Source organism: Uranotaenia lowii, chromosome 2 (assembly GCF_029784155.1).
Source record: "Uranotaenia lowii strain MFRU-FL chromosome 2, ASM2978415v1, whole genome shotgun sequence".
NCBI classification, from domain to species: domain Eukaryota; kingdom Metazoa; phylum Arthropoda; class Insecta; order Diptera; family Culicidae; genus Uranotaenia; species Uranotaenia lowii.
In genome coordinates, this window is record NC_073692.1 from 2154289 (window position 1) to 2181905 (window position 27617).

The following is a 27617-nucleotide window of genomic DNA, read 5'->3' on the forward strand; positions in this document are numbered from 1 at the left end:
GATTTCAGATTCAGATTTCAGATTCAGATTTCAGATTCAGATTTCAGGATCAGATTTCAGATTCAGATTTCAGATTCAGATTTCAGATTCAGATTTCAGATTCAGATTTCAGATTCAGATTTCGGATTCAGATTTCAGATTCAGATTTCAGATTCAGATTTCAGATTCAGATTTCAGATTCAGATTTCAGATTCAGATTTCAGATTCAGATTTCAGGTTCAGATTTCAGATTCAGATTTCAGATTCAGATTTCAGATTCAGATTTCAGATTCAGATTTCAGATTCAGATTTCAGATTCAGATTCAGATTTCAGATTCAGATTTCAGATTCAGATTTCAGATTCAGATTTCAGATTCAGATTTCAGATTCAGATTTCAGATTCAGATTTCAGATTCAGATTTCAGATTCAGATTTCAGATTCAGATTTCAGATTCAGATTTCAGATTCAGATTTCAGATTCAGATGTCAGATTCAGATGTCAGATTCAGATTTCAGATTCAGATTTCAGATTCCGATTTCAGATTCAGATTTCAGATTCAGATTTCAGATTCAGATTTCAGATTCAGATTTCAGATTCAGATTTCAGATTCAGATTTCAGATTCAGATTTCAGATTCAGATTTCAGGTTCAGATTTCAGATTCAGATTTCAGATTCAGATTTCAGATTCAGATTTCAGATTCAGATTTCAGATTCAGATTTCAGATTCAGATTTCAGATTCAGATTTCAGATTCAGATTTCAGATTCAGATTTCAGATTCAGATTTCAGATTCAGATTTCAGGTTCAGATTTCAGATTCAGATTTCAGATTCAGATTTCAGATTCAGATTTCAGATTCAGATTTCAGGTTCAGATTTCAGATTCAGATTTCAGATTCAGATTTCAGATTCAGATTTCAGATTCAGATTTCAGATTCAGATTTCAGATTCAGATTTCAGATTCAGATTTCAGATTCAGATTTCAGATTCAGATTTCAGATTCAGATTTCAGATTCAGATTTCAGATTCAGATTTCAGATTCAGATTTCAGATTCAGATTTCAGATTCAGATTTCAGATTCAGATTTCAGATTCAGATTTCAGATTCAGATTTCAGATTCAGATTTCAGATTCAGATTTCAGATTCAGATTTCAGATTCAGATTTCAGATTCAGATTTCAGATTCAGATTTCAGATTCAGATTTCAGATTCAGATTTCAGATTCAGATTTCAGATTTCAGATTCAGATTTCAGATTCAGATTTCAGATTCAGATTTCAGATTCAGATTTCAGATTCAGATTTCAGATTCAGATTTCAGATTCAGATTTCAGGTTCAGATTTCAGATTCAGATTTCAGATTCAGATTTCAGATTCAGATTTCAGATTCAGATTTCAGATTCAGATTTCAGATTCAGATTTCAGATTCAGATTTCAGATTCAGATTTCAGATTCAGATTTCAGATTCAGATTTCAGATTCAGATTTCAGATTCAGATTTCAGATTCAGATTTCAGATTCAGATTTCAGATTCAGATTTCAGATTCAGATTTCAGATTCAGATTTCAGATTCAGATTTCAGATTCAGATTTCAGATTCAGATTTCAGATTCAGATTTCAGATTCAGATTTCAGATTCAGATTTCAGATTCAGATTTCAGATTCAGATTTCAGATTCATATTTCAGGTTCAGATTTCAGATTCAGATTTCAGATTCAGATTTCAGATTCAGATTTCAGATTCAGATTTCAGATTCAGATTTCAGATTCAGATTTCAGATTCAGATTTCAGATTCAGATTTCAGATTCAGATTCAGATTTCAGATTCAGATTTCAGAATTAGATTTCAGATTTAGATTTCAGATTCAGATTTCAGATTCAGATTTCAGATTTGAGATTCAGATTTCAGATTCAGATTTCAGATTCAGATTTCCGATTTCAGATTCCAGATTCAGATTTCAGATTCAGATTTCAGATTCAGATTTCAGATTCAGATTTCAGATTCAGATTTCAGATTCAGATTTCAGATTCAGATTTCAGATTCAGATTTCAGATTCAGATTTCAGATTCAGATTTCAGATTCAGATTTCAGGTTCAGATTTCAGATTCAGATTTCAGATTCAGATTTCAGATTCAGATTTCAGATTCAGATTTCAGATTCAGATTTCAGATTCAGATTTCAGATTCAGATTTCAGATTCAGATTTCAGATTCAGATTTCAGATTCAGATTTCAGATTCAGATTTCAGATTCAGATTTCAGATTCAGATTTCAGATTCAGATTTCAGATTCAGATTTCAGATTCAGATTTCAGATTCAGATTTCAGATTCAGATTTCAGATTCAGATTTCAGATTCAGATTTCAGATTCAGATTTCAGGTTCAGATTTCAGATTCAGATTTCAGATTCAGATTTCAGATTCAGATTTCAGATTCAGATTTCAGATTCAGATTTCAGATTCAGATTTCAGATTCAGATTTCAGATTCAGATTTCAGATTCAGATTTCAGATTCAGATTTCAGATTCAGATTTCAGAATTAGATTTCAGATTTAGATTTCAGATTCAGATTTCAGATTCAGATTTCAGATTCAGATTTCAGGTTCAGATTTCAGATTCAGATTTCAGATTGAGATTTTACATTCATATTTCAGAATCATATTTTGATTTAGATTTCAAATTTCAGATCCTGATTCAGATATCGGATTCAGGTTTCATATTAAGTATTCAGTTTTAGAAATAAGGTTAAGATTTTGGGTTTAGATTTCAGATTCATATTTGAGGTCCTGCTTACTGAAAATTACTTTTTGTTTGGAGCCGAAGGGGTATAAGTGCAGACCCCTTTGCCACCAACCCAAACGTCATTTCCTGTACGAAGTGTTCATTCCATCGGGACGGAATAAAAAGGAATTTAATTGGCATTTGAAAAGTAAATCATGTTTGAAATATACTACCAACAGTTAATCATTTCATTGCATTTACTGATAGTTCTTGTGAACAAAATATTATCATATTTTTCATTAATATTAATATTGTATTAATATTATTCTTAATCATATTGTGTACGCCACGAATTTGGGACTCAATATATTTAAGCTCAATGTGTATAAGTATGAGATGATTGGGTTAACGTTGAAGCGCTAGTCGTAAATGTACTGTTAAACATCAACTCATAATGAGCGGAAGGCCATTTCCAATCTGAAATCTGAATCTGAAATCTGAATCTGAAATCTGAATCTGAAATCTGAATCTGAAATCTGAATCTGAAATCTGAATCTGAAATCTGAATCTGAAATCTGAATCTGAAATCTGAATCTGAAATCTGAATCTGAAATCTGAATCTGAAATCTGAATCTGAAATCTGAATCTGAAATCTGAATCTGAAATCTGAATCTGAAATCTGAATCTGAAATCTGAATCTGAAATCTGAATCTGAAATCTGAATCTGACATCTGAATCTGACATCTGAATCTGAAATCTGAATCTGAAATCTGAATCTGAAATCTGAATCTGAAATCTGAATCTGAAATCTGAATCTGAAATCTGAATCTGAAATCTGAATCTGAAATCTGAATCTGAAATCTGAATCTGAAATCTGAATCTGAAATCTGAATCTGAAATCTGAATCTGAAATCTGAATCTGAAATCTGAATCTGAAATCTGAACCTGAAATCTGAATCTGAAATCTGAATCTGAAATCTGAATCTGAAATCTGAATCTGACATCTGAATCTGAAATCTGAATCTGAAATCTGAATCTGAAATCTGAATCTGAAATCTGAATCTGAAATCTGAATCTGAAATCTGAATCTGAAATCTGAATCTGAAATCTGAATCTGAAATCTGAATCTGAAATCTGAATCTGAAATCTGAATCTGAAATCTGAATCTGAAATCTGAATCTGAAATCTGAATCTGAAATCTGAATCTGAATCTGAAATCTGAATCTGAAATCTGAATCTGAAATCTGAATCTGAAATCTGAATCTGAAATCTGAATCTGAAATCTGAATCTGAAATCTGAATCTGAAATTTGAATCTGAAATCTGAATCTGAAATGGGAATCTGAAATCTGAAAACAGATTTTCATGCATACTGAACCTGAAATTAAATTTCGCGGATAATGATGGTTTGCTTTAGTTTAAGGTTCAGAACTAAAGCAAACAGCCAATATCCGCAAATTGGATTGAAAAAGAATAAACAATCTCTTACAAGCCCAACCGTAGTTGGGCGGTTTGCATTTTATTCAGTAAAATTGGACTTTTAAAGTAAACTGTAACTGCGCCTCATTCTCTTTACCTAGTCATCCGCGCGCTACAAGACACCCGACACCCTCAATCGTCGAGCGACGTCCGAACACCACACGCAAGCAATGCACCATATCGATAATCCATCCCATCCTAACACGGCTCGGCGTCTTGCCTTAGGCTGCCGAACGCATCAGACGAACATACAATTGAACGTTCAAAAGTGAACATTCAATTGAATGTTCAAACGACCCTATCTCGATAAGGTCGTTTGTACTTATCCCCGATAAATTCAAACGAACGGATCCTTCGGTTGACGTCGCCTTAAAATCAGTAGGCGAACTGTTCGCAAAGCATCGGAATGAACTTAAGAGATGCAGTCATTTGAACCAATCGTGCCACAGCGTCGTTGCGATGCGTTCATTTTTTTCAACCACAAGTTAGGCGTCGTAGCTGATCTTAACCTTTTCAAGAAATAATCAGCTTGCGACTTTTTCTCGACGACGTTTGCGCTGAACGTTCATTTGCACCTCTGGTCATACATACATTTTTTTATGATATCCTCATGATGTCCCTAGATCATATTGCGAATAAGTTTTTATAATTTAGAAGAGATGAAGAAACCAATAATTTTCCTGAACTTGAAAATTGAAAAGTGTTGTATGTTACGATGGTATCGTCTCCCTCTCGATTTTTCAGAAACAATTATACTTATTCTATTGAAAATTCTATAAATTATTCGAATTTTCACTCGTTTCACACATCAGATGATGTTGATAAAATACTATTCTGTTGCATGTAAGAGTTCATTAAGTTTGTTCCAGTTTATTTTTTTTTAATGTTTTTTTTTTATTATTATTGTAATGAATTAGTTTTTTTCGAACATCCAAACTCGCACCTCACTCGTACTGGATGGAAGCTTTGCTTTTTCTTCTTAAAATTATTCCGTGGTTTTTCAATTTATAATTTATTCCCAAAACTGTAACCTTTACAGCGGTTGGAGAACTCTCATACTCAATTATGTATATTTTTTTTAAAGTAGGTTATCATGCATTATTCGTTTATCAAGGCTCCATTTTGATGTCCATTATAACTTCAAAATCCAAACGATGAGAATTGTTCACTCATTTTATGATTGAATTATAAAATAAGCCATCAATGCCTGAAAATATATGAGCGTGTAGAAAAGAATCAAACAAAACAATAATAAAGTCAGTTTGCGTTTTTTAAGCTCGCGTAAGTTTTTGGCCCATAAACTGCAAAAACCTTCTGGGAAACTAAACCGCCTCCGCTGCTGTTTACATTACATCGGTTGATTCCTGTTTCAAGCCATCGGAAGTCCTTTGGATCTTAGTTCCGCTGTATAACTTAAGGAATCCTGAGCTGCTGGAAAAAGTGAAGGCCTCTTCCGTGTCTCCAACCTACGTAATATCTAGCAGACAATTTCAAAGGAACTGCTATTTCATCAGGAAAACATCGTATAGAGTTTGAACGAAACCAAATTTCGCTGGATGTAAACTCGAGAGATCCAAATACCCGTGCCCTTTCCCGGAAGTCGCACTACCTTGCTGAGCGACATTCGGATGCAGATACGTAATATGTACATATGCATTTGTACTACAGGTAAGCAACTTTTCACTTTTATATGTACTCCGTTTTTTGAAACATATGAATATTTCAAAAAATTGAGGAAAAAAGAAAAGCGGTATCGATTTTTGCAAAATGTAAAAAATCGAGTACCAAATCGGTTAAAATTGGTCGTTTTTTGAACTAAATGTTTAAAACTATCAGATTAAATTAATGAAACATTATATTTTAGTCCGCTTTACGCTATATTGATATCTGCAACTTTGTTTTTGTTTAACTCGAGACTGTCGCCTTCAACTTGTTGCATAAGGGCTTTTGATGTGTGTGTGTGTGTGTGTGTGTGTGTGATCCAACCAACGACCCCCTGAGCTGGCAGGTATGTTATGCAAAAGAGTCAATATCAATCAATCTGATTGAAACTGTTCAATTGCGGGTGCTGGTGGTGTTAGCTCTATTGAAATTCCAGAAACCCATTTCAGAATGACAGAGACCTAGCTGCACATTCCGAGGTAACTTTCCTTATCAATAAGCCCCGCCCAATCATAGCCGCATGACCAAATGGGTCATGTAATTATGATTAGACTTTTGATCTTTTATTGTTGATATGTTCAGCTACTAAAAAAATATAATTTCCTAATTATATAAATTTAGCACCCTAACACATCCAACAAAAGATCAACGTGTATTTAGTATAGGGTTTAGTTCAATAATGAATATATATATATATATTATTTATGATGAATATGAATGTTATGGTTTTAATGATAATCAAAATAATAAATGTTGAAAACTGAATACCGGTTGGAATATCTGAAAGATGAAAATCATTTATATTAATTATAACACTTTTGCAGAATTGAATAATTAGAAATATTATATGTACAGATTGTTCGTATTTTTCCTTTTTTAAATGTAAAATCGTAGAGGGCGTACTAAATTATGCTTTCTGTTGTGCCTAGTGGTGTCCATCTGAAAAACCTAAATCGTTATGAAACTATAATAATGTCTTTGAACGGCGTTGTTGATGATAATGATGGATGAGTAAATCGTAAAATACTTAATAAGTGCAAAATATGTATATATTAGTATTTTACATACTGGGCTTTTGTAATGGGACTATTCTTTGGTATAGAACTTGAATGTTTGATATAAATCTGATAGATAGTGAGACACGAACTGTAAATTTGTAGAATATTTAAGAAACAATTAAAAAAATTTAATAGGTTATCCAAGTTCGGAATTCAGCTGCTAAAATAATCATTAAAATAATGTTTCTCTACAACTCTTTAAATTTTTATCTAGAAAAAAATTGGCATTGATGTGAGGTGAATTAAATTGTTTTTTATGGAAAAGATGAAATTTAAATTTGATTCGATACTGAATATCTTAATTTTATTGTAATTTAAAACTTAAGTTTAAGCTATAACTTTTTCAAAAAAAATTCACAAAATATATTCAAAAATTAAATTATGCAATTATACTCAATGGCCTTGTGATTTCATTCGTTATTTATAAAATATGAAAAATGCCTTAAACAAATTGATGATATACATTGAATGTAATGAAAGTATTGATTTTTTTTTTTTCACACAATAACAAAGACGCTCATTCATATTCGTATTGGCCAAAAAAAAACACGTTAAAACATCGTCTTACCACCGCTTCTTAACCCTAACAAGATCCACCTTATGTTTAGAAAGCTGTTGTGAATGTATAAGTCGTTGTATACAATACAACGTTCGATTCATAAAATGCTTCAACATTGCAACACCGCTACGTTTTAACTAATTCTATCGCTAATCCAAAATAATTCCATTTTGAAACATGAAGAATCGTCTGGCATCATTAACTAAAAATCGACCATTTTGTCACTATACCCCTTAGGGGTTCTAAAGGCCTCATATGAATAAATATTAAATAATATTATAAGAGATCAAATAAGAAAATATTATATGAAATAATATGTTACCATGTAAAAAATTACGACGAGTAAATTGAAAACTAGTTAAAATGATGTGGTCCTTCTGTTTCTGAAAGACAATGAATATCAACAAATAAAAGAAGTTGAACATATAAAAAATTCATCTGATGAATCAAATAAAACTATAGTTAAATATAAGAAATTTCTGCACTGAAGAATTCGATGATTTACACGGTAAAAACTGATATCTTGGATTTACATTTAAACATATGGTGATATGTTATAACATAAACATAAAATATTTTTACACAAAAGCAAATATAGGTTTCTAACATGCTGGACTGTTTGTATATTTTCAATAAAAATGTGTTGGTTTGCTATAATGTAAAAGAAAATAATACAAGAAAAATTATTTAAAATTATGATCTCAGTATGAAAAATACTTTGTATGAAAAAAAAAGATTGACATACTGCTCTCCCGATGCTGGAATTTCAAAAGATTTATCTTATTAGTACAAAATGATATTTAAATTATGTAATGTAATATATTTAACTCGCTGGGCGATTAATTTTCACGACCTTGAACATGTGAAGTAAAGTTCATTTGATGCTAAAATTAACACATTTATAAATAATAAATTGGGTAAGAAAAAAAAAATGATCAGTTGAAACCTAATATGAAAGGTTTGATAAAATTTGTTTTTTTTTTATTTATTGTTTTGTTTTTATTAATAATATTAAAACAATACAACATTACACGATCCGCAGACATTGTCTTTCTGGTGGGCTGCTGAAATGGAATATTCAATTAACAATAATAAAAAGATTCAGTATGCCTGTTTAGCGTCGGGCATTACAAGGGAAAGAGGTTATCTGCAGCCATTAAAGTATTTATACCTGTGGTAGTTCCTGTTAATTTTTTTAGTTTTTTTTTATTTTTAATATAAAAAAATTGTTAAATGAAAGATCAGAGGAGAAAATGAATACATTTGATAGCATAGCAAAATATGATGTGTGGTTTGATCATACCATAACTTTGAAATAACTATCTTTTATACATTTCGTGGCACCTTCCGAAAAAGATAGCTTCCCAGTTGGTATTATATGCTGACTCTTTCATCCTTTAGTGACAGTGAAAAATTAAGTGAAATCCGGAATCATTTAATTTTCGTTGAAACTTTAAAACCATTAAAATCAACCATGCTACTACAGCGAAACGTTATTGTTATTTGATTTTTATATTGACGTATTAAATACGACATGATGATTTGGAATGTTTTTTTTTCTAGAAATCAACTGTCATCTTAAATATAATCTGTTTTTGTACGTTGACTTGTACGCAATATTGCATGGAAAAAAATCTATATCGTTGAAATATTTCTAAGTGAAATGTTTCGTACGGTTCTATAAAAAATTGAACTGCCATGCATAGCCACGTCATATGAATGAAAATTTTCTATCTCTTTCTACACAACGATATTTCATTTTGCTGAGCTCATTGAGGGGCGAGGGGCGACCGCCGACCGGTTCGGCACTTTCCGATACTAATGGGTGTGTCAGAGTTTCTAAAACAAAGTTAAGAAGTTTTTAAACATTTTCCGGGTTAGGTTGCGGTTAGTATTTAAAAGCGATTTTAATCATCTTTGAAATCCAGCTTACATTAAAAACACATATATACCTTTTACCTTTACATATAACTTCTGTATGTTGCATCCATCAAGCAAGTGTATTTAGTTAAATTGGAATAGAAAAAAAAACCCTTGAAATATTCTCGATATCGAACTTAAATTAAATTAAAATAACAAAATTAAAAGTACGATACATAAAATACAAACTTTAAAAATTGTCATTTTGAGTTTGAGAACTACTGTATTTATTCAATAAACTAGAATGAAGGTATCAAGTGGAAAAGAAGAAGCGGTTAGATTATACGTGAATGTGAGACATGACCTCACCGAATGAGTAAAGAGCTGGCAAGGTATATTATGATTCACTTTCCCATGCCGAAAAATTCAGATGTGTCTTTTTAACTACAAAACAGCTGTTATTGGAGCAAAATCGTAAGAAAAATATGTTAAAATACTTAGCTGCGGGGTGAACTTGTAGCTTTTGATTCTCGATGCAGGAAAAGTTTTGTCCAATCCATTCTCCATACACTATTTGGACCTTTCAGACAGGTTTTGGTGTTTCGTATGAGCGAGACGCAACACATCTGTTGCATAAGGGCTTTTGATGTAGGGCTTAATGATAAGAGATATTTTGAACAGATATAACTGTGCTAAAGATTTTACTTTAAATCTATTCAATTTTAGACAAAGTAAAAAAAACGATATTGATTTTTGAAAAGGGCGAATGCGCCAAATCTAAGTAAATCGTGTATTTAGCTGATTAAAATAGTACTTTCGAAAACCTCAATTTTGGCGCTTTCGCCTTCTACTTAAATCAATATCGAAAAAGAAGCTAAATTCAAAACGCCCTTGTTGAGAAAATTTAAACATCTTGGAATAAAATAAATTTAGTCCTTATCAGTTTGTGCCTTGCTTGTACACTGGCGCTTATTGATATAAGATTCTATTTTTAATAAGAAACCTTCGATTGATTTTTAACCAGTCTCCTGAATTTAAATAAGGCATTATGTAATTTCATGTGTATTGGTCTTATTCTTATCCAACTATGCCAAAATATCTTTGATGTCCACCTTTTGTTTCCGGAAGTTTAATTTGTTACGAGGGTTTTTTTTTATTTGAATTCATATCTTCCTGGCTGATTCAACCCCATATGAATCATGCCATAAAAATGAAAATACTATGAATATTCTCTGTTGAAATTGCATAAGTGCAGGCGATATTTAAACACGGAAGTGTACATGAATATTCGGCTTCATTTGCAGTTGCATATTCAAAGGCGCTTTTAATATTGATTTTTTCCGGAATATTATAGCTTTCTGAGGGAAATACCGAATTATGCTATCATGCTTTGCTTGCTTTTTATTTTAAGGGAAAATTGAATTATATTTCTAACATTAAAATCTACGTTTAATTGATTACGTGTTTCTAATTTAACACAAACATGAGAATAACGGATTAAAGAAAATGGAAAGCATATGGTTTTAGATTATGCTCTTTATACAAACATTTAAATTTTATAATACATTAAGGCGTTTAGTTGGATGGAATAGAGAGAGGAAGGTTATCTCAAATTGATCCGCGTTAAAACAGCTCTAAATAAAATAAAATGACAAGTTTGTAAATTCATATGAAACCATTCAAACATTACGAATCGCGTTTAGGAAAGAGAGGGGAGGGTTTTTTGATATGTATTACGTGGGGAGGGGGGAGTCTGAAATGACCGAAAATTTATATTTCATTTTAATGCATATTGACCTCAATATGTTCATATACTAAAATGGATTTTAATGTGATTAATATTCGCAGTTTTGATAAGTACGACTTTATTTGTATCCACATATATTTCATTATTTAGCCTTCATTATTAAAAAAAACGATTCAATTAAGAAAAAAGTATCATTTGTCATTTAGCTAAATCAACAATGGCATAATTAATATTCATATCTCACGTTAAACTGGCGTCAAGAAGTACGGTAGACGGCACTGTGAATTCCTCGACAATCAGTTGCAGAACTCATCGTGATATTATGAACATGGTATGTTGGAACCTTTTATGTATATTCCATCATTTTTAGATGATGAAACGGTGTGAAAATCGCCTTAGTTTATGCAACCATAAATGCAGCCGATGTTCAAACACATTGCGATGTTTTTTAGTGGAATTGTATTTGATAAGACGAAATGCGTAGGTCGCTCATTGTAACACACTCACAGATTTGTATTTTGACACATTGTAACACAGATTTGTATTTTGAAGTGCGAGTGGATAGAATTTAAAAAAATATATTATTCTTGCATATCTTGAGCAAATTATCATGTTTTGCTATCATGCCTTCTTAGCGAAATTAGGTAAAATTTAGCCCGAATAAAGGTTATTCAATGTCAATGTTTGGCGTTAATTTTCTTAATGCGAATAGCACAGTTCTGCTAAATTTTCGTATCTCTGAAAGTATTATGATACCTCGTTTAGCCAGCATTTTTCATGTAATTTTGAAAGCAAAACGATGCCAAATTTTGACTTCATTCGACATCAAAAAATGGTATCGCTTTGCTCTCAAAATTCATTTTGAAACGGTAGTAAAATGAGGTATCAATAAGGTTTCAGTGAAACCTACAGTTGGCATGATTATGGTATCCTCATATGAAAATTGAGACCCAAATTTTGGCATTGTACCACCTTTATTCGGGCAAAATGATACCAAATTTTACTTTCAAGGCATGATAGCAAAATTAGGTTTAATTTTGCCATAAAAGTCTGCTCGGGTAGACCAAACCATGCCCATTCTGTTCTGTGAAATTCTCACAAACTAAGTGAAGCTAGTATGATTCTTGACTCTTGAGCTCAGTACAACTATTGATTTCATCTAAATACGGGACCAAAATTTCACCGGAAATTAGCAGAAGTGAATTGATTCTAGAAATTGTTTTGCTCAAGTTAGTTTTCGTTGGCAATTCAGTTCTTCTGAATTCGTATTTCACTTACGCTGATTGTTTCCTAGAACTCCACGGCTCGATTCTCGTTCGATGTTGATTTGATTGACTGCAAACTGAATAATTTTGTTTGAGTATCAAAAGCAATATTTTGAAATCTATGATTAATCCCAATATCCAATTATTTTATTAAAAGAGAATAAGGTAATTGCACAATTTTTGAAAAGTTATAGCAAGTATTCTAATGCCGTTTTCGTTTTTCTCCACTGGCGCGGGGCGAAACTTTTTCTGAATAAACAAACAGAATCGTTACCCGGGACGATGCAAATATATGGTTGCTATACTCACACTTATGTTTACCCCCAACACTGACAACTTTTTCGGGGTGCAACCGCCTGCTTGAGGTTCAAATTTCGGGCAAAACTAGTGGATTTCTGAATTAATAAACGAACACAATAACAGCAGCTAGGGCAAAACTCGTGGGTAACTAGGTTGCCACTGCCAATAAACGAAAACACTATTAATCAATAAACGAACACAATAACAGAAGTTAGAGAAAACTCGTGGAAAACTAGGTTGCCACTGGCAATAAACGAAAACACTATAAATAACCTCTATTTTGCCACAAATGTACTGCCCGAAAAATTTTTGTTTTTATTTTTAAGCATTACCACAATTGAGCCTCGTTGTTAGTATTTTGAATACGTTGTATTCATCGTTATTCATGCTCAGTTTTCATAGGCTCCCATTTTTTGTAAAATTCCAGGTCTATAAGATTACGGAAGTTTATCATAAAAACTACAAAAATTACAGAAGTTAAACAAAACTTCTCATTCATTTGCATCTAATGCATTTTTCTCGTGAGCAGCTAAATCATTCTTGAGAATATGCAATAAAAAAAATTAGTGGGTACTTAGCTGTAAACCTTTTCGAATGGCAAATTTCACAAATCTGATGCTTCTCCCTAATCTCAAGTGTCCAGTCTAGGGTATTCCGGGAAATAAATTCTGCTGCGAGCTTGGTGTAATTGAGCATTTAGAAGCTGCTGGGACAACTTTTCTGCAAACGGATTGTTGCATTACCGGCAACTGAGTGCATTCTTCGAAGGTTAAACAGGAACTTTGCGTTGTTCATTAACACCAAAATTTTGGGTAGGGTAAATCGCTTCAACCGCTTTACCAATTTCATGATCTTTGTTGCATCAACTAATTTTGCCAGGGATTTGATAGATTCTTCAAGTCTTTGACCAACTTCACACAATTTTCCGAAAGGCAAATTTTTTTTTACGTCTTGTCACAACACAGGGTTGCTTCGATCATCCCCGAGAACGTTTAAAGTAACGAGCCTATAGTAAACAAAGAGACGAAATGTCACGATTGGAATTTTTTATTTTCTGTCAGTGTCGTTCCAATCGAGCGAAAGACATGTCAAGCTGCAAATTTTTGAATTGGGCCAGTTTGATCAACTTTGTCCGTTCATCCGAAACATCAGTCACAAGAAGTTTTATTAATGGCAATCCTGGGGCAACACTGCAGCATGGTTGCTGATTGTATTATTTTGAAAGGGATCCGATGGCACCTCTTTCTTTACTATAGTCTCTTTAGTTAAAATAATCAACATCTAAAAACCTCATTGGTCATGGCATACTACTTCAAAGTTGCTAAGCGAAGAAAATGAGTGGGTTTATAAAATGCTCGATAAAAAAATGTGGCATTTTTTTGTATTGTGTGTGATCTGACTGATATCGAAAAAAAGTACGATTAAGCGATCTTTATCAGAAGCCTAAAGCATTTTTTCCCGAGAACCAATCTCATAATAATCGATCCGCCATCATAATATTTCTGCCGACACTAGGAAGGACCAGCGGAAGTTCACCAGCCAAAATACTCCCCCAATTGTTTGAATATGCCTGAAACCTTCTCTAGACAGTTCCACCACGTCCACTGGATTATAATTTGGTGGCCGGCTACAAAAACTTCTCGCATGGTGGGCGTCATGATGTTGAGGTTTGTCAGGCTCAAACAAGACCATAATTGACAAACAATTACACGGCCGGGCACATAAACCAATGTTTACCGATGTACCTACATATGTGTGTCGTCGCCATGCTCAGAAAGTTGTACCATCGAAAGTTTCGAAATGTTCACGCTTTAAAAACCGAAGACCCACGGTTGGCTGCAGCATTTCTTCGGAATAAATTTGCTATTCATGAACGAACAACCGGCACGCTACACTAGGTACTGAGGCATGACTTCCGCCGACAACGAACGGCATCGCTTAGGACGACGACGTGGTCGTTCCAGGAAGATTCATCTGGCCCATTTCGCCCGAAGATGTTTATTGTGCCCTTCCGGCGTGGCCGGGAATTTCCGATCCAGAAGATGGTACCCATTTCGTAAGACACAAAATAATCGCTCGGGAAAAAGGGAACTTATAGGAAGCTGGCTAGCGTGGAAGCAATTTTCACCTCATGTATAACCCCACGAGAAACTTCGACCCTGGCTGTGAGTGGTGTAAAATAAACGTGTTCAACTTTCCACTGATGGTTGCCCTTCGTTATCTTCGTCCATAGTGGCATAAATGCTGCTGTTTTTTGCCCATGTTTCATAAAGTTGTTTAGAAATGCAATTAAGAGCGTGCCGAAACAATGATTTAATAATTCTTGTCTCTACCACGAGCAACGGGCAGCAAATTTTTAATGAGTCACGTCATTCACGAATCAAGTGAGTTGCACTCATTCTTCGTACTACAGAACATCGTTCACTGGGAAAGTGTCTATCATTTGAATTACCAATTAAATTAGTGGCAGAAAATTTTGGAGATGTACTTTCAACTCGCTTTAAAATTTCAAATCTGAGCATCTGCCAGTCGAGCGTTCTCCATGGCAGTCCAGTATAATAAATTATAACTTTATAGGGTTGTGACTAAACAAACTCATAACTACATTTTTATCTATCATCAGAGGCATTATCTATGGTGAATTGTTTCCAAGCATCTCACCCACTCGACTGAAAGCGCGCAAATATTCGCGCTCCTCCGACTGTTTGGAAACATAAAAAAAATTCATTAAATAAATTAGCGGAAAAACCTTTAGGAGATCCCCTGATGATGGGTGAGAAAAAATTTCCAGAAGCACTTTGGCCTCGAAAAGGAAAAAAATACAACAAATGAAGGCCGAATCAAAATGAAATTCTTGATAGATGTTTGTTCACGCCCTCGCAGCACCAACAACAGCTTCCCGCTTTGTGAATGACCAGTGGCGCGATATGGGTGATTGTCCGGGCAGTGTCTGTCTAGTCAAACGCGTAGAAAGCATCAGCAATAAAGAATTTCCCCGAACGTTTTTCATCGTATCACAGAACGATCCACCAATGGGTGACTATCGTCGTAATTAGTTGAAAAAAAAAACTGTAAACTGTATCATTTTATTACGGTTCGTCTTTCTTTTTGTTTACGCAATAATATAAAACGATTTAAAATTTCTCGGAAAATGCTACACTGAAAATTCAATCTATAAAAAGTTTGTCTTTCTTTTTGTTTTTACAATAATATTAAACGATTTAAAATTTCTCGGAAAATGCAACACTGAAAATTCCATCTATTAGCGTAATTGTTTTTCATTTGGTGGCCAACCAGTTGTGCACTAACTGCTGTCATCTTCAATAAAAAAAAAAACGCTTTGACAGCAGTTAGTGCAGAACTAGTGGACCACCAGGGTAAAAAAAAATACGGCATATGAAAACTTATTTATAGAGAAAATTCTTCTTTATGGTCTTGTTCAAAAATTGATTAAGACAAAATCAACTAAAAGAAGTTGAATCCACATTAACAATAATATATCGTGTTGAACAAAGAGTTGCTATGTAATGAAAAAAATTTCAAATTAAAATCATCTTGTACTATTTAATCTTTTTTCTAATATATTAAGATGAGTTGGACTAATACAAATTTTGAGCCCCTCCCATCTAAGAAAAGAGAGCGTAGCATACAACTTTTCTTTTTATTCCCACGAACCATGGGACCCATTTTCAAGCAATGATTTCCTTCTGGAGGGGTTGCTCTCACCATCAGCTTGGGCCGGGTTTTAGAACCAGGCAGGTTCAACCAGCTAACGAGACTATGGTAAACAAAGAGGAGCCATCTAATCTCTTTCAAAATAATAGAATAGGCAACTATGCTGCAGTGTTGCCCCAGCATTGATATGAATAAAACTTCGTGCGACTGTTGTGTCGGATGAACGGAAAAAGGTTCGTTAGTCGTTACTGCTCTTTATTTACTTTGTTTGAAATTGATTAGAAATCGTAACTTTTTTTTTTAAATTACCCTTCAAAATTAATTGACTTCTGCAGCTGACTGACTATTTTGACTGAGTGCTGAAAACTAATGAATCGATTTTCAGTTTTCTTGAAGAATACTTTTAATGCAATGAATTTTTTCACATTTTTGCTAAATAATCGTAGCAATACAATATTTAACTTATTTTGATAGGTAAAACAAAACATTTTATTACTATTTTCTCAATCGTTTCCATCTGGACCATTTATTTTATATTTTTAACTTAGGAACTATGCTGAAAAACCATGTTAACTTTTTTTAAATGTATCATTTTTGTCGGTTAATGTTTGAAAAGATTGAACGATTCAACATAGACATAATTTTTACTCTATTGCATAAGAATTTTAGAAAATGGACGGATCTCACCCAGCATTTGGTATCGGTACTGAAGCAGTCCATTTGTAGCAGATTTATTCTTGAATTACACTCTCGTACATCTTCAAAATATCCATTTGATTTTCGTTAATGAATCTTCTGTTATATAATCACACTCCAGTCAGAAATTCACTGTTTGAACTTGGAAACACAAAAGGTTTGGATATTGTTTTTTTTTTCGAAAACAAACGCGTCCGTCATCGACGGTCACAGCCTACTGGGTCAAAAAAAGGACACTGTTATTTTTTAAAGAATAAAAAATAAGGCCAAATCTGTTCAAGCTTGCTCAATAATTGTGGGTTTAAAATGTTTTCGAATAAGCATTCAAAAAAAAAAATTTTTAAATCTTTTGATAGAAACCTCATATCTATAAGTTTATCAATAATTTTATGGAGGGATTAATCACCGTAATTGATGTTTGTTACTTTATTTTATCGGTTTTATCGGTGAAAAGTGATGTTCTTTTCGAAAAAACATCTTTAGATAATGAAATTTTATAGACGGATAGAAAGTCAGAAGGAATGAAAGATAATGAAAATGAGCGGGTAGCATTTATTAGAAGCATTATCATCAAATACCAAATTTTTTTTCGACACGGGCCAACTACTATGAAGTGGTAGATACAGATAAAGTTGCATCTACCATCATACATTAGTAGGCCCCACAAGCGGAAACTTGCAGTGCAAGCGAACAAAAATAGCCCGTGCCGAGCAAAAATTTGGTATGTGATGACAATGCTTCTAATAAATTCTACCCGTTCATTTCCACCATCTTTCATTTCTTCTAATTCCCTATCCGTCTATTTAATTTCATTATCTTAAGATGTTTTTTCTAAAAAGGACATCACTTTTCACCAATAAGGCCGATAAAATTAAGTATTATCAATGTTATCAATAATATAAACGCAATTATATCGAAATTCATACTGTGTATGCATCAATAGTTTCCAGGTTGATGAAACATCAAATTCACGTAAATAGTCGAAAAATTATTGATTCCACCAGTTAATTTTAAATTTCTTAAAACATGCGATTTTCACCTTACTTAGAAAAAAGGTTACTTGCAACTAACTTTGTTTTAAATGTAAAATCTAATGAAAACGTTCGAAAATTCATAGTTTTTGAAATATTTGCGCATTTGCGCATAAAACACCAATTTCAGTAATTTTTGGTTTGGTTCGAATTAAAGTTTACATTATTTACATTCTGTCAAAAATGCTTTTGTAAGAATAAGCATAAGGTTGCTGCATACATTCAGGGGTTTTAAATAGTACTTCAAAATTCTAGTAGCTGAAATCATAAAAATAAATGTTTGGATGCGTGAAATTTTGGTGTTAACAAATGCGTGATGCAAAACAATCATATTTCAGCGTTAGGAATCGAGATTTTAAACATGTTGTTGCATCTCTTTTGTTCTAAAAAAAGTCTTGATTGTCCGAAAAAAGTTTTTACATCAACAGTGTTGGTATAGGATAACAAAAACATCATAAAATTTGTAGATGATATCATTAAGCCAATTCGTCATACTGAATGATTTTTTACGGCATCATAAAATGTCAAAATTTGGGTATCTTATGCTCGACTTTTTAAATTTTCTATGAGAATCAATAACTTTTAAAAACTAGCTTAAGATGATATTTCATCATAATTTTGTAATCAGTAAAAGATAACTCAATTGCATTATAATTGAATCGTTTTCAAAGTTTTTTAAAGGCAAACCAGAGAAGTGTATTGTTGTTATTAGGTGAATTTATAATACGCGCGTAGATGTCCTGCAGATAGGTTGTTAAAAGGGTGTTGTTTAATACTGTTAATTGCAAAAAGGGTATTATCGTAAATAAAGAGCTTAAAAAATTGTAAAACCAATGTGATTTTTGAGGGTTACTTGGGATTTCTAATTTTAATGATACTAACAGTAAATCTGTAAATGGTCAGTATTATTCCTAGTTTTTTCTTGTTGACCGGAAACAGGAAAATCGATTCTCGAATCACAATGAGACCCAAATGGATGTGTGTTCCGCAATGGAAGGGCAACGACGACGCCTTCGATTGTTTCGATTGCTTCTCATGGGCTACCTTCGGACCATTTGGCCATCATTTCTTTCTTCCAAGCTGGTATCCCCATCATGAATTTCGATTTCCTCGATAAAACGAACATGGTATTGCAATTACCAGTCCAACTAGCATCAATGACCAATAGCGTGGTATAATAGCGAAAAAAAATCTTACCAAGTACAATGGAACGTCGAGCGATGGTCCCTTCTTTTCACTTCTTTTCTACTTTCTGTCATCTCTTAATCTTTTTTACTTCCAATTTGTCTTATTAATTTTTCTTACATACTTATATTACTAATGCAATTTCATCTTTCATTTCCTGTATTATTTTCTCAAAACATATTAATTTTTTTTCAACTGACGGTATGATACTCATCGTTTATTATGCCTAAATTCTTCCGTTCTATAAACAGCGATTAAATATTTAAATTTGCAGCTGCGCTTCCCTCGAGCGAGAAGTGCTACAATCAGATTGATCACTTGTGCGGAGCTAGTTTCCTTGCAAAGATAAAATGCGACTCCCTGAAGCTGAATTAAATGCAAAAAAAAAAAGAAAACTGTCTTCAAGTGGATTTCCCACCACAAACCCCCAAGAGAGAGGCACAGCAAAGTTGTTGTGCTAAGGGGGAGAAATAAAATCGCGTCGAGTGAAATACCTACAAATCACTGAGATAAAAAAGCAATCAGGAGATGCTCGGCTTTTTAAAGAGCTGTATTTTTTTTTTGTTTCCTACTATCTAGCTCTCTACCTTCATTTTGCTTTTTATATCGCTCTCATATCCTTTTTCCCGAACAGGGCTTATAGAGATACATCATCATCTGTTAGGAGAATGTGGTTCCGGTGTGGTTTCAGTTGGAAGATTAGGAGACACGAATACAGAGGTAGGGAATCTACTATCGTTCCCTTTTAGTCACGCTTTGGTAAATTTCAATTATGAGAGAATAACTTTTTCGATACGATTATTTTCCCCAACGCTAGGAAGATGGCCGCAAGCTGTTGATTATGTTTGCTTTTGGCTCACTCACAACTCTATTATTGTGAGTAGTAAGAAGATGAGGTTCGGGCAAATGTTTCAGCTAGGTCTCGTAACCCCAAATTATCTGATGGCTCCAGTTCAAATAAGTTGCACTATTGCTTTCAGAGGAAAAAGTGTTGACTTTACAGGAACATACGCACACATGTTTCATACTCTTCAGTAAACATTAAAGTGCTGTTGATTTTTAATCCTACTTTATATTCACTTAATTCTGATTTACTATCTCTAAATTTCATCTAAATTTTTTTTCTTTTGTTATGTATTAATACAAAAAAGTTGATGAGTACACATGGAGTTAATTTATTTCCAAACCCAGTTGATTAGTAACTCCCAATATCGGAAACGTCCTCTTTTTCAATTTATAGTCTTTTTGGAAGGTAAAAGGTTTTTAAAATTTTAATTCACGATAATCACAGTAAAATAAAAAATGTTCAATATTCCTTCTATTATCATAGCTCTTCTGGAGTGCCGCAAGGAAGCCATTTAAGACCAATAATTTTTGTTATCTATTTTAACGATATTCTCTCTCGATGGCCCAGAACTCGCTTATGCAGATGATTTGAAACTGTATAACACCATCAATGGTCAACATTCAACAACTGCCTGCCACTAAATCGCAGTAAATGCTCGATTATATCTTTTTCTTGTAAGCGGCACCTTCTTTATGCTGAGTACATTCTCGGAGATGAAATAATCTACCGGGTTGACCAAATCAGTGATCTGGGTTTTATTCTCGATCAAAACGGCTTGAGTTTAAGACTCACACGAACTATGTTGTTGACAAAGCCTCTAGAAATCTTGGTTTCTTGTTTTGCTGAGCCAAGAAATTTAAAGATGTGTACTGCTTGAAAAGCTTACATTGAAGCATAGTCCTTTCCGTTCTTGAGTATGCTTCTGCTGTCTGGTGCCCATTCCCCAAACCCTTAACTATTTTTCGTAGTACTTTGACTTTGGCGTTCTCAGAAATTTTTCCGTATAAACATATTGATCAAGTCACGAGAAATGTAGATTTATGTAAATTTTCAAGTTTTCATTAGGATCTAAATTTCTTATATTCTTCCCTTTAATTCTGTTCTCATTTTCAATTCTCCTACTTTGTTAAATTTTATTACTTTTTAATATCTCTTCTTAGTGCAGCACATTCTGTTTTGAATAGCATAGCATACATCTTGCATTGGCTTATACAGTTTGACTGAAGTTGCGAGAAGTATTTCAGCACGTATCCGGGCCAATCTGGACTATTTTATCAACAAACCTGGCAAATTCAAAATTGTCGATCAAAAATCCTGGCATACCCGGGCCAAATAAAACACCTCAGAACCGATTTCTCCCTATTCGTTCGAGGCTTTCAACAATTAATTGGAGGAACCAAATTACTTCTAAACTTTCACACAGCGCTCCCAGACAATCGTCACAATGAGCTCTTACCGTAACAACCCCAGACTTCGACACGAGAATAACATTTAAATTCAATGTGTAAACACTCCGTTTCTGCAGCTACCAGTTTGCAATTCTTGTTATGAAATAACACCCATTTCCCTCTAAATTTTCAAAGCTTCCACTAGGCACTTCCGCCCTTCCTTCCAGCTTTCACCTTAAGCCATTTCTAGTTTATTTCCGATTGTTTAACGTACTAAAATTAGTAATTTTGTAAAATTTTCGCGGACCGAAACCAAAACGCGAACGATTAGCAAAAGTCATTGCCTACTCCTCTCAGATAGGGACCAGTTTGTTTCTCGCTCAAAATTACCCAAGCAAATTGTGGCGGCTGTAGCATCCCTTTTAGGGATGGTTTTCAGCGTGCTGGATAGTGAAAGGCTGCATTTCGCGAAAAATTGTAAATTGAAAAAAAATCGGTAAGCTAAGGAAAACAAGTGCGACATAATATTATTTATCACAAAAAAATGTAGTTCATAATCCAAAACAAAAGAAGTATCATTTTCATTAACAATATTTTTTATGTTACTGCTCATATAAAAAAGCAAGCTTTCCAAGAGCTTTGCCAAAAACAAATGAACAACTTCACAGCGTGGGCTACAATAAAACCATAGGAATGGTGTCGGGCATATCCTGTTGCATCATTAATAACACAAAAAAGTTTAGATGTGTTCTGTTGAAAAAACTAAATGCTTTTTGTTTAGTTTATTGACACAACTTCATCATGGGATCACATCTGCCAACTTACGGACAAACTGTTCCTATTATCATGATAAAAATTTATGATTTTTTAACAAAATTTATTTTTCTTATTAACGATAACAAATGAAAAAACCAAAAAGGGTTTGAACAATAATATTCATTTATCTATTTATAAATAATAACTACCAATTTCCTAAAAAGGATAGTAAAAGCCATCCCCAACGGAACGATGGAATGTCACGTTTATCAAACGATGTTGACATTTACAAAATTCAGTAGGGCATTAGACAATCGATATTGCCTCCGTGTGGAGGCAAATCAGTAACGAACATCCCCGAGTAATAAATTTCCTTTCGAATGTTTCTGTCATTCCAGAGGTTCATCATCTCGGCGGCCGATTGGAACAATAGCAGCAGACAAATTCGCCACCAACCCTAAACGACACCGCAAATAATCGGCATCCAGCTTCCAGGGAGGGAACAAACAACACGTTTACCATACACACACTCACGCACGCACAGGCTACTGCCAAGCTGGCAAAACTTCATTCACACGGCCAACTAGACGAATTTATTGAGTGGGCCATTTTTCGCAAACGTGCATACGAGTGAACGAATAATGGTGAGAGGATGGCAATAGTGCTAGTGATACCGGTAGTAAGCAACATTACAAATTCGACAGACAATGCAAACGGAACGAGTACGCCGCTGGACGATGGAGGAGGAGGAGGGGGAGGGACAGGAGGAGACGGAACGGATGGAGGATGTCCTCGGCAGGAGGAGACCTGGTATCCCAGCATGCTCGGCATCGACCTAGCAGTCCCACAGTGGGAGGCAATTGCTACGGCCCTAATCCTAACGCTTATCATCATCATTACCATAGTTGGCAACATCCTCGTGATACTGAGTGTTTTCACCTACAAACCATTGAGGATAGTTCAGAACTTCTTCATCGTATCCCTTGCTGTGGCTGATCTGACTGTGGCTATCCTAGTGCTACCATTCAATGTAGCCTATTCGATACTGGGCCGTTGGGAGTTTGGCATCCATGTATGCAAAATGTGGCTCACATCAGATGTGCTCTGCTGTACAGCTTCGATTCTAAATCTATGTGCAATAGCATTAGATAGGTACTGGGCCATTACCGATCCAATTAATTATGCTCAGAAGCGCACCCTAGAGCGAGTGCTAGCACTGATTGCTGGTGTATGGGTACTATCGCTGTTGATCAGTTCGCCCCCGTTGATCGGCTGGAACGATTGGCCGGAAGAATTCTCGAGCGAGTTTCCATGTCAATTAACAAGCAATCAAGGCTATGTCATCTACTCATCGCTTGGGTCATTTTTCATCCCACTAGTCATTATGACAATTGTCTACATCGAAATCTACATTGCTACACGTCGAAGGCTCCGTGAAAGGGCTCAGGCGTCGAAAATTAACACACTAGCTAGTAGGAGTATCGGAGTTACAGGTGAAAAAGAACCGGCCCCGGTCCAACCGATTCCGGACCGGGAATCAATTAGTAGCGAAACTAACCACAACGAACATCCCAACAGTACCAGTAGTAGTAGCACCGAGCACCGTTCGCAGCGGAAACGAAAAAAGAATGCCAAGGAGAAAAAGGAAGCAAAAGAAGCTGCCAAACGAGCTAAGCAGGCGGCGGAAAACCAACTCCGCCTTGCACTCCGCGATGAAGATTCCGTTACGGAATGTCCGGAAAACTCGTTCAACAGCGCCAAAGCAAACTGTGATATTAATTCGGCCAACGTAGTAGGTCCCAACGGGACAGCTGCCATTGGCTCGGCGGAGGACGACAACGACAAGGCGCTCCATCCGACCAACGGAGCTGGAACTGACGATAAGAAGCAACAAAAAACAGGCGGCTCATCCGCTAGCTCAGCGTCCAAAGGTCGCATGAAACAATCCTTCCGCAAAACCGGTGGCATTAATCAGTTTATCGAGGAAAAACAGAAGATTTCCCTATCGAAGGAACGAAGGGCGGCTCGCACTCTCGGCATCATCATGGGAGTATTTGTGGTTTGCTGGCTGCCCTTCTTCCTCATGTACGTCATCCTGCCGTTCTGTCCAACTTGCTGTCCAACGAACAAGTTGATTAATTTTATCACATGGCTCGGATACATTAACTCGGCTCTCAATCCTATTATTTACACTATATTCAATTTGGACTATAGACGAGCATTCAAGCGATTACTCGGAATCAAACAGTAGGTAGGACGGCCACACAGTAGGCACCGAATTTCAAAACATCCCCCAAAAAGGCAATCTCAGTAGGCAGGCTGGCAGTTGGTATGGGAGACAATCAATAAATCAAACCATGACCGATGTGCTGCATTAGTGCGGCCTTTACCTGGAACTTTCGAGGAACCACCCAAATGGTTGTTAAGCTCTTTTGTCTATTATCAAACAGGCCAGAATGAAGATTATGATGTTATTAATGGTTGGTCATAACGGTTGGTTTAGGTTGGTGTTTTCTCACCATTTCAATCTGAATTGTAACCACACGAACGCAGAATAGATTGTTATAATGAGTTAAAATTTTCAAACTTCAAATTGCAAAATTGTTCAAAATAGATATCATGGACAAAGTCAGGATTTTAAATTTTATTCAAACAAATGCTAAATATGCTTGTCAAAAAAAAATCCAGATCCATCTAGTCCATCTCTTCTCCTCTCCGCAAACGGAATAGTAAATCCTTCGGCAGTAAAATACGCTTCCGGATCACAGTTGGCTGTTTTTTTTTTTCTAGGATCCGAAACATGCAAAGTAGGCAGTGTGTGGCTCAACAACGACGATAAAGAAAAATAAAAACAAAACAGCTATAGAGCCATGTGCCTGCCTAATGTCAGCCAACAGCAGCTTAGGTTACATTAGCAGTGTGGTGCTGCCAGCTGCCATTGACGCGTGTCATGGCCAACTGTGACCCGTTTCGCAAAAAGGTGTCCTCTGTCGACACTATGAATGCCAATGAGATCCGTAAAACTTTCCTACCGAAGAGATTTTTTCGAGGCCCAGCTTTACTTTCTAGCCGAGGGGAAAATTATGTTCAGTACAATAATGGATGTTTTCCAGGAATGGGAGACAGCTTAATTGTTTACGGAAATAAGACTTTGAAGAAGGCATCGTTTTGTTTTCCACCATTGAGAAAAAAACAAATTGCTGGATTTTCTATTTACAAACAAGGCAGGCTAGAAGAGTTCGTACAATAGTTTTACCAAAGCCCCCATAATGTTATGTACTCTGCTCTTCATCCTTCGGTGTTTTTAATATGACCTCCTGACAACCACCAGCAGAAGTTTGGCTTGGTCCGAAGTTCGTTGTAGCCAGACGAACAAGCAAGCAAGCAACGTTTCATTTCCGGATCAGAAGCACTTCCTGACAGTCAACAAGCTACGATATCCGCTGCTTAGGGTACAACAATAAAACAAAGGAAAACCACATCACATCGTTACAACCAGTCAACTTTACCGTTTTTTATGATCCCCTGAGCTTGTAGGTACTGTTGCCAATGATGAATGAGAAAGTGTAATTTGTCTGTTCCGCGTATTGTAATTTGTTGGGATCTTCTTGGTTTTTGATAAAAAAAAACAATGCAATTAGCATGTAGGTACTTCATAAATTCACAATAATTTTAAAATATTTTAAAGTTTCTGTGTTTATCTAACGCGAGAGTTTGGACCAGACCCTATTTTTTAGCCGATTTGTAAACGACCATTATTGGGAAATTTCCATAAAGTTCATTGATTTGCAATGATTCTCTAGAAATAGTCTCTTTGAAATTCAAAAGCATCATATTGAAGAGAAAAATTTATGGTGAACCGACGATAAACCCTACTCTAGACGAACATTTTCTTCATCGTCCACAAAGAGTTCGAATAACGACATCAAATATTCATACCTCTGAGATAGACTTTGGGGGATTGGCATTTATAACAATCATTCGAAGTTCTTTTTCCGGTTTGCAGCCGGGATTATGGTTTCTTCTTAATTTATCTTCAAAACGAAAAGAGAAAAGCCTGAGTTGAGAGCCATATGAAAGAAAGTAATTGTAAACTGAACTATCATTGCTTTCCAAAAATTTCTTACGAGCCCAAAAGAAATTGTTGGAAAACTTTGAAAACGGTGAATTATGGAAATCGACTTAACTTTGACAGCCAAGAAAAGTCTACCAAAAACAGATGTGAATTAAACGGATATAAATAAACAAAATCAGATGCTCGTCTATCTTTCGTCATGTGAGATTTAATCTTTCAACCGAAATAATCAAACACATCACAGACTCACATCAAAACTATGAAGAAGAACAAAAACTCTTTAACCCTAAAATTTCTAGACAAACTGTTATAGAATTAATTAAAAAAGAAATCAGCTGTATCAAATCCTAGAGCCAATCATCGCTAAGAACTCATGTTGCTTTCAGGCACGTTTTTGGTTCCATTCACAAATTGTACCTGTTCGCTAGTGAATGTCGTTTGACTTGTAGATGGACAAAGTCATTTAAAGAAAATTATATATGAAAAATAAACATAAAAAAATCTCTCTTCTCTCAAAAATGAGCCCGAGTCCAGGTCGACCTCTGGGTTGACTGGTAGACTTTTGCTCAACCAACAAGGGAAAAAGGTGCTGAAAGAATACTTTCAATAAACTCGATGATAAAATATTTAAAAAAAACTATTCGAAGAAGTACATTGCATAAAGCTCAGCAACAAAAGGGCCAATGGAATAGCAGTTGAAATGTAGACAAAAAAAAACTAGTTACACTATTTGAGGATTATAAATCGCTTGAAGATGTGTATAGAAAAAAAATATCACTGTTAAACATTTATGAGAAATGAAATCGTAGCATTTAAAAGTACAGTTTGTTTTAAGCTACATTCGAAGGACAAAACTGTGAGATGACCTCCGTGTAAAACAAAACAAAATCAACATGTTTTGGTTAGATTTTTTTTTAACCCATGCATGACGATGCGGAAAGTTAGTTTAAAGTTGCAAAAATCGCCAACAAGAAGATGTAAAATTTACTATTGGAAAAGGAAAACGGAAAACGTTTGTAAGTGTAAATATAGTACTACAAACCTATGTGTAAATTTGAATTTCAAATCGAAAGCGCGTAAATCAAAATAAAAAAATGGCACAAGAAAATTGCAATAAAAAAAGTTTTGTTATGAAAATGTAAGTATTTTTACTTTGGGTTTACTGATCCGAAAGAATTTTTCATCGCCAATATCGTATCACCTGAGCAACATAAAGAATTTCAATTTGGAAATCATCAAAAGGTACTTATTTATCATCGACTCATTTACTAAATAGATATTCGAGCATCAATTCTATTTTTGCTCGTAGATGCCAACAGTTATCATATGTGTGTGAAGTAGGCGAT

At 34.7% G+C, this 27617-nt stretch overlaps 1 protein-coding gene across 1 annotated transcript in view; it reads left to right on the plus strand.

Moving 5' to 3' along the window:
- LOC129746515 (tyramine receptor 1) overlaps positions 1–27366 on the plus strand; it is a 29318-nt gene extending 1952 nt beyond the window's left edge. Inside the window, exon 2 of the mRNA XM_055740191.1 lies at positions 22595–27366. Within this exon, the coding sequence (XP_055596166.1) occupies positions 22849–24447 (1599 nt within the window). The 5' untranslated portion in view covers positions 22595–22848 and the 3' untranslated portion in view covers positions 24448–27366. The remainder of the gene's footprint in view (positions 1–22594) is intronic.
- Positions 27367–27617: the final 251 nt, after the last annotated feature.